At 35.1% G+C, this 12,170-nt stretch overlaps 1 protein-coding gene across 1 annotated transcript; it reads left to right on the top strand.

Moving 5' to 3' along the window:
• The first annotated feature begins 801 nt into the window (after window positions 1–801).
• LOC149799798 (translationally-controlled tumor protein homolog) lies at window positions 802–11,967 on the top strand. The gene is made up of 5 exons (XM_089959192.1): window positions 802–945; window positions 4,412–4,482; window positions 5,602–5,786; window positions 9,277–9,517; window positions 11,567–11,967. The coding sequence occupies exons 1-5, from the start codon at window positions 918–920 to the stop codon at window positions 11,567–11,569; spliced, it is 528 nt and encodes a 175-aa protein (XP_089815318.1). The 5' UTR covers window positions 802–917; the 3' UTR covers window positions 11,570–11,967.
• Window positions 11,968–12,170: the final 203 nt, after the last annotated feature.

Genomic DNA, 12,170 nt, shown 5'->3' with positions numbered 1-12,170 from the left:
AACTGTCATGTAGCTTCAAACAGTGTAAAGGAAAAACTTAAGTATTTTTCTGGGCAAAGAGAGGTTCAAAGGTCTGTTACACAACGGTTTGGCCATCTCGAGTGACATCTGTCCTGGATACGTTGAATTGTTTGCACTCGAAAAAATTTTGATGAGTTCAGAGCCCCATTACTGAAGATGCCAATGAGCAGATGTCTGGGTGGTGTCGTGGAAGATTGATGGATGTCGTTCAATGTTTGATGTCTTGTCCAACTTTATATAATACGTCCACACCACGGCCTCTTGGAAGTTTGTTTTGTACTCGTTGGCATAGCCGTCAAATGGAACACGGTAATAATTTGATTCAGTCTCAGGCCTACATCCGCTCCATTCAATAAATACCTGTCTTGCAACCACATGTCCAAATGCATACTATTTTAAAACTGCATCCTTTATAAATATAGAATTGTGTGTATGACTGTCTTTACATCATTATTAGTAGTAGTAGTAGTAGTAGCAGTATATCGTCATCAATCCCTTAACCCAAGAGGTCGTTGGGGCACCACAGTTGACTTGACAACCAACGACCAATTCTCTCCATGTTTCCGTGTTCTCTACTGTCCTTTGGGAATCTCCAAATCCCATGCCTGTCCACTCCTTATTGTTGTCTTCCCACCTCTTTTATGTGTGTGTGTGTGTGTGTGTGTGTGTGTGTGTGTGTGTGTGTGAAGGAAGAAGTTAAAGCAATAACTTCAACCAGGTAAACCGGACCCGTGCTGCTTTTGGTAGTTTTTGACTACCGGATGCGGTACCTCAGTAGATAGATTACACATAGCTATTGCGACCTTCACCTTTTTAGATTCCTTTTCCGCCCGGTCTCGTTACCCGAAGGGTCTTTTGTAAAGCTGTTGGAGAAACATCGTAAACATCCAACCAAGATGAAGATCTTTAAGTGTTTAATAACTGGTGAGTGTATTCTTTGTCAATTCTTTTTTTGGTTCTCTGGTATATTTTAAACATAATAAGCGTAACTTTCGTATACTTTAGATTTAGATAGGACACATCGAGTTGACAGTTGCTACGTTCTTTCTATCTGATCATCATATGTCTGCGGTCATTTTAATTACTTCGGGGTTTCTTTTCTTTCATTAGAATACAGGTCCCATCCAGTTGAGAGGGAAATAAATGAACCAAATGGACGAAGGAAATCGGAGCCTTTTAGAAGGGGGAACTGATCAGTGTTTATATTAAAAAAGGTGTGTCCGATTAGAAGGCCCTGACCGTTATTTTGCTATAAGCATAGTTTCACGAATGTGAAATATCGCAACAACGGGACTTTGCCTTTTTGTCGATGAAAGACGTAAAGAGGAAACGGCCTTGTCTATACTATAAATATAATATATACATGGATAGAATGCAAATTGTAGTAATGATAATTTCAACAAAGCGCTGCAAAAGGATTGATGCCCCATTCCGGTAGGGGAAAACTTGGGTCGTGTCCTTGATCTTACCTTACAAGTGTCTAATTTTGGCATCATAGACTTTCTCCAGATCAAACTTGGAAAATCTTGGTTACAAAATTTCAACATGTTACGGGTTCTAAATATTTTGCATTAAAACAAAATTAGAAGGCTTGAAGGATTTTTTTTGCTATCAGAGACGAAGGTCTAAATGGATAAAAACTGAATCACCTTCAGAGATCTCGGAAACGCTTAATTGCGCTTATTTGGACGCCAATTTTTGATATGGGACGCAGAAAATCACGGGGGTGGGAGTCCTCCGTACGCATGTAATAGGTGTGCGGCAAAATTCAAAGACTTGCCAGTCCTGCTTCAGCCACTGGCTTTGTGGGAAAATGTGTTGATCAGTTAGCTGTGCTGATATTTAACATGATAGAATTCAGTGACTTAAAGACCCCTTGATGTTCATACATGTTGCCATTATAAGAGTACATCAAAAAGAACATGCGGCTAGTTCAAAGGCTTTGACTGGCAGCCGAGTGTGGGGAAATGTACTTATATTTACAGTGATTGAATTCAGAGTCAGAAAGACCCAGAGATGTACATGGGGTCATTTATAAAAGTACATCATATAACCGACTTTAGCTTTCGTTATTGTGTTCATTTACGAATGTATCTGAATAAGTAGTGCATGTGACCTCAGAATAAAGACATGTTGAGACTTGGACAAAATGCCATTTGTAAATTTGTAGAAGTATTTTGGGGTTAAACGGCAAACTTATGAAGATTCTAACGATATTCAGAAGAGTGGTAAAGCTGCTAGAATTGATAGTTTGGATAGGACAGTAGCTAAGTGTAAGAAAGTGTGTGATGCCTACTTCAGTGATTGGAATAAATCCGTCTTTGGATTGACAAAATTCAGTATCACTCAGATGGACGAACAAGAGCTAATTAAGAGGTACATTGACTGACCATACATTATTTTTGGCCCCTCGCCTTGGCCCTGTTCTAGTGTTGTAGCGAACTGTATTAAGTCATCGATAGCTAGGCCTAATTTTGATATCAGTTATGCTGACAAACTCTTGCCCATTCACAAGCATCTGTTTTGATAGTTAATTGACCATTAACCCTTTTCCGAGTAAGGTAGCAACTATCAATTTCCTGCATGATATCCTTTGATGATAAAACATACAAACATGATTAGAATCATTGATCTGGATATATGTTAACTGCCTCGTGTACACTATTTCGTCTTAAAATTAGTTTGAAACTAAGTGAACCAGTAGGCCTAACTGGAAATAATATTGGACTTCGCTACATCTGGGATGTACCAGTTTATTTGATTGGCTGTTTTCGTAAATCATTGGGCAAATATTTTCAGAAAAAATATGCAAATCATTGAAAGCAAAGCCAGGGTATTATTTTATTAAAGATTTGACTTTAAAATACAAATTGTGTAGGTCAGAAACATATGGACAACGCTATGTTGTGGAATTCGCGAGATACGCTTTAAGGTCTAAGCTGTTTTCCAACTTGACACGTATTTGCGAAAGTACGGGAAAAGAACAGCAAATCAGATACTATTCAACCATTGCCTAAAATTACTACAAGGACTTAGACAAATAAACCATAAATTTGCAATCCTGTCAATGGACTGTTGTAATGAAGCTGTATTAAAGTGAGTGATTACGTTATGAAAACCTCTGCATCTAAAAACAGTTGCACTCAAGCTTGTGTTGATTCTGTAGGAAAGAAGGGACTGCAACTTTCGATGGTTTTAAAATCCTAGCGAGACCTCTGACCTTCTCAAATGTCAGATAGTGGTGCTTGATAGACAAACCAAACAAGTTGTTATCCACTTTTTTTGGACTGGCAGCAGAGACCAATGGCAAAATGCACTAATTGTGCTAAAGCATGTGCCTGTGTAATCCCTCTTCAGCGTTAAATCCTTTAGAACACTCGCGTTTTAGTATAAATCCCTGTTAGACCAGAACACCTGTGTATTCATTGGCTGTTGACCTCAGATTTGAACTACCCATCCATGGAAACCATCTAGCGAGGCATATATTACTGGAACTGACTGATGCTTGGGTGGGAGCTGTGCTGTTATGGAAGAAATTTAGAGGAGAGAGACATCATGTCAGAAATGTGAGATAGAGTGAATGATAAATAAATTGTAAAAAGACCACAAACTGTATTCAGATGTGAAAATATGCTACACAATTAAAAAAAAATTTTAAAAATATTATTTATTTATTATTACTAGTGGTAGTATTTTCAATCATATTTAATAACATTTACAATGGTATAAATGGAAAGTTGATATACATACATATCTACATGCTAATACTTTACTCATAAGAAGTATGGGTCAAATGAAAATTTGTCAGTATATTATTTATTTGACCCCCATTTCCGACACCAAGGTTTTATTTAACCCTCAGTTTTACACACCTGGGGGATACACTGCTGGTACTCTGGACTCAATTATATCAATGATTTTTTGTGTGGACATCCCAGACATAATCGAGATAACCAGGTTTGACTATATGAAATTTTAAGAGCCATGCTACATTCATCTTGCAGTCTCTTCACCAAAATGATGCATTTTTTTCCACAAAAAAATTGTATATTTTTAACTATCGACTTGTCTGTTTGATAAAAACAAATACTGTACAAGCATTTCTCTTTATTCAGCACAAAATGAGAAATCTTATCAGTTTGTAGTAAGTACCACTTGTCCAGAGTATCATAAAAGGAGAATCGACCTTCTGTGATATACGCAAGTTGGAAATTTGTAGCTCTAATATACTTACAGTTCATATACAAATGAATAAAGGAAGGTGCATCTGAAGTACTTAGCGAAGGATTTCTCATAGTGTATAAATTGTTTGTATTAATTCTTTTCTTATTGGGTATCAAGTACTTGATTTTTTTTAGCTTGAAAAGTACCTCTCATTTTACTTTTTCAGGTGATGAAGTGCTGGCAGACACATTTAAGATGGAACTGAAAGATAACTGCTATTATGTAGTTGAAGGAAAGGTTTGTGATGGTTTTATTAAAATTAACGCTACTCTTTAAATAATTTTTTATTAAAATTCATGAACTTGTGAAACTTGCACCTTAAGTTTTCCGAGATGTATCTGAACTTTTTAATTAAATTCATCCAATATTTAAAAAAATTCTCCTGTGGAGAGTGAATTTCAGCTCTAGAATAGACATGTGTGTTGGAAAATTAGATTATGGACAGTTGATCATGAGAAGTAGGGGACTGGTAAATGCAATAATCTTTCTCTTTAAGATTGTTCATAGAGGACGTAAAAGTGGATCACCTTGTAAGTTATGTCAGCTTGTATTGAGTATTTTATATATATTATTCGAAATGAAATATATGCGCATACCCGCCTTACAAGGCCATGTAACATAAATTTTATTTCCTGTAACCCAGATCTTTATAAAATGCTGTTGACTGTTCGATTTTTCGTATTGTAATCATTTTCCAAAATGTTCGCATCTGGTCTCCGTATACTTTTTTGTCTTATTGCTATATAGCATCAAGCATATAAATTTGAGAACCACAAGTAATCAATAATAAATGTGAGAAACGTTTTCTGTTTTTAAAGCTACCTACTGATGAAACAGTCCAGTCTATTATGGAAGCATTTTTCACTTGATCTCATAAAGGAACTGCCATTATAGTGGTACCTTAAAGTGCACGAGTTGGTTGAAAATCGATTTCAAGATACGTTGCTAAAATGAACCATTTTCAGTTTTCTGCTTAAAGAACCTTGGAGACTTTCTAGCAAAGCCTGGAAAAGTATATGCATACAATGCATTACATGCAGACAAGTGAATTTCATTGACGATTGTATCTGCAGAAAAAAGATGTTGGTGCCCAATGATTTTTCTTTGTCAGTGTTCCACTTAAGGTTGAGCTATCAGGGGAACATTTTAAGGCATGTATGTGTATGGTTATACTGGCAGCTTGCACAAGGAAAAGGTTACTCGAAGTGAAAGACTACTTTTTTAAGATAATTGACTGCTAATGTTTTGACACTTTTAAAAAAAAATCAGCAGTCCAGTTTCACATTGATGTTGAAACGTCTAGATAATATAAGAATAGATTATCATTGTTTATTGGCATGTTAAATTGTATTGTAGATGACAACAGTTTCCAACAAAATAGATGAGGCATTGTTGGGATCCAATCCATCTGCAGAAGAACAAGATGAGGGGACAGATGACTCAGCTGTGTCTGGAATTGATGTTGTGATTAATCATAAACTGATGGAAATACAAATGGACAAAAAATCATTCAAGACCTACAGCCAAAAGTTTTGCAAATCGTATGAAATATTTATTTTTTTTATTCTAATTCTCCCTGCACTTTTCAATGAAAATATAGGCATGGCTATCCAAACTTCTGATAAAAATTCAAACTGGAGATATGATGGGGTTTTCTGTAGAAGTACACAAGAAATTTTTAAAAATCTGATTCCTTTCCGCTTCGGTGGCCACCTCAGATGCAGGGGGTCGAACCCTTATTAAAAATGGTATTAAAAAAACTAAGCAACATTCTACTAAGCTTGTAACTCTGTGAATAGCATTAATAGCATCAATCACAATTCGATAATCAGCAGATATAGTCGTTCTCAAATGGCTTATCTGTAAGCATTTAGTTACTAATGCATGTAATTAGCCCTAAAAGTTGACATATTTGTATGGTGAAAGGACTTATGATAATCCTATTGTCAGCACGTGTCAAGTGTTGTATAATCTTGCATGACCTTGACACATTTTCTTGGTCCTTGTCTCTTAGTTCAGACTGCTACAGCACATGTTAGCTGTACGTTCATCTGTTAAGCCCGTGTCAGGAATTTGGCAGCTAAAACGCATTTCATTTTGGTTTTATGGGGTATTTTTAAGCATATCTGGTATCAGAATTTATTTTGGCATTCAAGTTGATGGGTTTTAGTTTAATGCAGACAAAATTATATTAAAGAAGGAAAACATTGGAACTTACAAAAAATATTTCAACCTTGAGGGGATTCCAGTAATCTGGGGTTTTAGTTTTGTGGTTTCGTTGTATTTCCATTATCAATAGATTCTGGTCATCATGGCCTTTACAGTGGCTTATAAGCGATAAAATTGTGTGATGCCATCTATTCTGGATGGTCAAAAGCACTTGTCTTTGCCAATCACTACAGTCTCATCTGTTTATGTGGGTTAAATATGTGACAGACCTGCCAACTCTTATGACTTTGATGCAAGTTTTACGAAAATTATCCTTAAAAATACAGACTTCCAACATGCAAGCAAAAACTATGGAAAAATGATAAGTGCTGAAAAATACAGGTAATCATTTCTTCCTGGTTTCATATTAGGATTAGTGAAATCAGTCAGGGAACCATGCTAACTTTACAGCAGCATCTCAGACTCTTTAAACTGCACCTTTTTGTTCAAGCATGGCGTCTGCATGATCAAACTGTTTGTTGATTATATAAAATATATAAAAAAATATTATCCAGAAAGTGATGCATATTTAAGACAAAAGAGAAAATAAGCTTCTAAAATAATGTTAATAATTAACAAGAATAAAAACGAGTATTCTGATTCTTTTGAATAAAAGCTGGAAAGGGCACAAGTATGTTTCTTGGACATCATGTGCCAATTTGAGTATGTCTTTTGGCAGGAGATATGATTGCCATTGTAATGAGAAATGGCATGGCAGACTCTTCAGGGTTGATGTGTCTGATGTGAGATCTCTTGCAGTTTTTCTCTGGGTTCTTCCTCCACCTGGCTGCCATGTGTAACCTATCGTGTGCTGAGAAATATCATGTAGCCCATAACACCAATCAGTTCTGTACATATAACAAACACAACCAGCAGCCCATTGCTCAGTGTGGTCAGTAAGGACAATGAATCTGAAGTTTACAAAGACATCATAGTGTGATGATTATAGATAAAGCTAAAATGTGTTGGACTTGGTTTGTTCCTGCTTCTTGCATGGATAAACTCCGACCATTACACTTGTCAGTTTTATGTAATAATAATTTTAAAAAACACTTTAAAAAAAACTTGTATCACACTTGCATGACCAATATGCAAAGCAGGTCACATAAAACACATGGGAAAGGGAAGATGTAACGGATCAGTAGTGCGCTTAAACTATGGACCTTGCAATTTTGTTAATAAAGCCTATTCAGACCAAAACAAATGCCAGAGATTAGACCTCTGAGAATTCTGGACTTTTATGGTTCTGTTTTTAGGACATTGGTATTCCTTATGGGCAGATATGTTGTACCAGATGTTTACTATGTTTTTCATTATAATTTTAGAAATGGATTTTATCGTGTTGACATTTTGAATGTTCTATAATGAAAAATTCCATTCAGTGATAATATTTTCAGAAAATGGTAACTATGACCTAGGTCATGTAGAGGGCTTTATAATCTTGTTTATCTAAAAGTTATTCATTCTTGCATTTAACATCTGAGACAGATTTAAGTCTTGTGTTCTATATTTCATTTGAGAGCAATTATTTATTGAAATTATTATTTTCTGGAAAGTGCTCCTCTACAATATTCTTGGACAGGAACATAATTTGGAATTGTTTGAATTCAGATAAAGACATGTTGGATTATATTGTGTTTCTTCAAAAGACTGGGCACATCTGAATGTCGATGGGCACATCAACACATTCATCATTGAAGCATTTATGGAGCAATACTGGAATTTAATTAGAACTGGGGATGGAATTTTTTTTACTAACAACATGTTTGACACATACAATTGTTTAGTAACATATGATAATGTGGTGGCCAAATGGGCGAGTTTGCAAGATAGTTGGGTCACTTCCGCATTTTGAAGAAAAATAATACAAATGTGTAAAAATTTGCAAAACAACCCTAATTATAAATGTAACCAAGCTGTAATCAACCCAATGTCTGATTTACTCAAGTATCATATGCACACTTCACCTATCCGCTTACACATTAACAGAATTTGTAGATTTATTAAATCACTACTGTTGGAGCTCTCCTCAAAAAGAACAGATTTATGAGAGACTTTGTTGGCTGAATTAAAGAGTGGCACTGCTTAGTTCTAAGCTGAACCTTTGAACATCGTTTAAACCTAACATCCTGATTATTCCAAAGAATAGTTTGTTAGACAGCTTTTTTAAAGTTATATTGCAAAACTGGTGAAATTTAGGCTAAGTTGGTATAAATGATCCTATTTGACTGCTGTTGCTAAAAATAATTAAGCTTTTAATAACTTGGATACTTTTTTAATATTTCAACTGAATTTAACCAAATTCGACAGAACATGTCATACCAGTCTGCTAAAAAAGTTAACTTTTCTTGTTAAAATAAACTTTACATGCCTTTATTGAAAAAACCCCAGAACTTGACCAACTTGGACTTTTGATTACTCTTATATTGTCCCAGATCTGCTGGCACGTTTTACAACAGCAGATCTGGGTCTGTACAGTTTACATTTGGGCTTCATATATGAGTGTGTGTGTGTGTGTATATATATATATATATATATATATATATATATATATATATATATATGTGTGTATATGTGTATATATATATATATGTATGTAATTATTTACTCATAGCAAAGAGTGATCTTAACATTAAATTGAAACTTAGTACATTTCCATGAACTATTGGTACAAGCTTTTAAAGGATGTATTTACAAAGACTATTTAGAAAATTTGAGGAGAAAAAAATAAGTCACAACTTCATTATATACATTTCCACCAGATCTCATTCCCGTCATCTTTGCTTATATTTGTTCCCTACATCTATATGCATATTTTAACAGTGCACTGGCCAAACTTCAAGAAAAAGAGGCAGAAGGGGTTGTACCTAAAGGACAAGCAGAGGCCTTCAAAACTAATGCTCCAGCATTCTTCAAAATGATTATGGGCAACTTGGATGACTATCAGTTTTATGGATCAGAACACTTCTATGATGATGACAATGGCACCCTCTTGTATTGTAAATGGGAAGGAGAGACGCCCAAGTTTTATTTCATGAAAGATTCAGTGGAAGAAGAGAAAGTAGTAAGTAATCCCTCTAAACTTCACCTTTCAAGCTGTACTCATTTGAAATTTTGTATTAAATAAATATCCTTGTACCTCTTTGCAGTCATACTTGGCATAAATTGTGAAGCCAAAGCTGTTCATTCTGCAAGATGCTTGCCTCTGCCTATGGGAGCAAGGTCACAGTGTGAAAATTTGTTTCAGGTGTTTTGAATTTGTGTATAGTTCCTACACCTTTTGATGGATTTTGTTCTTATTTGGAATGAACTACTATGAAGTTACGGATATGGATGTTCATTCTGCAATATGCTGCTCGCCTCTTTTACCTTGGTGTGTTAGTGTACTAATCAGAAACAAGTTTTTATTTTATTTATAATGGGATTTTTGTAAAATTGTAATATCAGCATTTTTGCACAAATAAAAACTTCATACTAACATGTACATTTATAATAAGTTAACAATTTCTGTGAATTTAATGAGTATGAATTTTATTGGGTGTTTTTTTGTGATGCATTATGTGGTTTGGTGCATGATTGTATAATTCAGATTTTAGGACCATCTTAAAACGAATTTTAAAAAATGCATGTTTTCAAAGTGAAAATTTTGTGAATTCCATTCCATTCAGTATGGGTTGCAGGTGAATTTGGGGGAGATCAGTTTCATCCAGGAAAAGCTACAGAAGATTTTTTTTCTTCTATCTTTAAGAAAGTGAATCCTGTGATAAGGCAATACATTTTTTAATTTGCTTAACTATATTCCTTGAGGGTGGGGCTAGATTGGATCACCTGGGTTTTTTCCAGCAATGCTTTGATCATAGACTTGGTTTGCAGGCCCTATAAATCTTAATTGAAAGTTTTTATTTTCTGCCTCCTTATTGCTAAAGTTATTCCATTCAAATTAAGGGAGTGGTGGTTGGATGGAATGAAATGGCAGATAATTTTATGATGAGGAAGGTTTACCTAATTGCAGTTTATACATGGAACAGCATGCTTTCCAAATAAAATTGGGGACCCAGAGTGGTCTAAAGCGCTCTTCGTTACGGATCACTGCTGTCCCACCTCTGTCTGCGTGGGTTCAAGTCTCTGATTCGGCTAATGTGTGTATGTGAGAAAGCTTGCCAGTAGCTTCTCATGGGTTGGTGGTTCTTTCTGGGGTTTTCCCTGGTTCTTCCTCCACCATTAATCGTGTGCTGAAAAACAGCATTAAACCCTACAACAACAAATAAAATCGAGAAGTAAAAGTACAAGAAACTTGAGCTTACCCAAGACAACTTATGTTAATGATGAAACTGGTTTATTATGACATCATTTTAAAGAAGGTTGCAAATATTGCAAAAAGTAATGCATATAAAACTCATTTGATAGTCTGTGTCAAGTAACTTGTGGTCTTGGCTTGTTTTCTCAGATCCAGACTTCATTAGTTTATCATTTTTTTTTTTCATTAGTCTGGTTCAGAAAAATGAATCCATGTTTAATCACCAGTGACAATTTCATTCAGATGTCTTTAGTCACTCCTTTCATATATGCTAATGAACTGTTTGGGTCATATAGCTAGGATGTCTGCATTGTGTCAGTTTATAGTGATGTCTAGCACTGGGTCATCATGCCACAGACATGTAATCACATTATCCTGACACCAGGCTGACCAGTCCTAACAGTAACCTCTTCATGCTGAGCACCTAGCAAAGCAGCTGTTATTACCATTTTTATAAGTCTTTGGTATGACTCGGCAAGGGTTCGAACCCACGACATGTATGGTATAATCATAGGTACTCGTATCATTGCTTACAATTTATCTAACAGTAAGATACATGTACTGTTATTTTTTTATATATAAAAAACTACAAGGGAGGACACATCTCACATGACTTTAAGAATGCTGATATTTCAAGCTGCATAATTTGGGGACAACTTTTACTTTTAAGCTATTCTTTGACTAATACATTAGATCTACCTGGAGCCTTATAATGTTTTTGTAAAATGCCATTTCAGAAATGCCTTATACGTAAATTTGTGGACCTTCAGAATCTATTGACTTCATAGGTCATGTTCATTTTATTTCTCATTTCAGTAACATCAAGCCAGCGTAGATTATCAACTTCAACAGTTTCCTGTACACACGTTCACATTGCCTTGTCCAGAATTTTACATGGGCCTGTATCTTCGACGACCATCTTATTTCCCAAAAAATTACAGTTTGGACACAGTTAACATGAATACAGTATGAACTCCTGAACTCTATAACCTGCTTATTTTTTTTTAACCAGAGTTGCCAAAAAAAATGACTATTTGTACATAGCCTAAGATAAACTGCTCTGGAAATAATCTTTTAGATAAACATCAAAACTGACACTGGAGAACTTCATAGATTTCTCTTTAGATGACTCCAGAGTAAATAAAACTAAAGCAAAGAAGAGACTGGGCATTATATTGCAGCTGTCAACGCAATAAAATATTTATTAAAACCCTAAATATTGTAATGTGTTTTTGTTCTCCAAAGTATTCGTGCCACAGAGTATGAAAAAAAATTGGCTTGGGAATTTTGTTTTTTGAATTCTCCATGCCTTATGGTGTGCTGTCCAAATTCTTGTACAAAGTATAGCTTGTATTGCTAATTCTATAAGTAACAAATTGAATGGTTTAGGTGGCACTCAAAAGTTTAGTAATTGCATAGG

This window comes from Sinohyriopsis cumingii, chromosome 5, assembly GCF_028554795.1.
Source record: "Sinohyriopsis cumingii isolate HCF-2022 chromosome 5, ASM2855479v2, whole genome shotgun sequence".
Classification (NCBI taxonomy): domain Eukaryota; kingdom Metazoa; phylum Mollusca; class Bivalvia; order Unionida; family Unionidae; genus Sinohyriopsis; species Sinohyriopsis cumingii.
This window is presented reverse-complemented; position numbering and strand designations above follow the sequence as displayed.

Bases quoted from the DNA above. Each gene is read 5' to 3' on its own strand.
- LOC149799798 (XM_089959192.1), top strand. From the start codon at position 918: ATGAAGATCTTTAAGTGTTTAATAACTG. The intron at 946-4,411 runs GTGAGTGTATTC...TTACTTTTTCAG, and splicing joins CTTTAAGTGTTTAATAACTG to GTGATGAAGTGCTGGCAGAC. The intron at 5,787-9,276 runs GTATGAAATATT...ATATTTTAACAG, and splicing joins AGCCAAAAGTTTTGCAAATC to TGCACTGGCCAAACTTCAAG.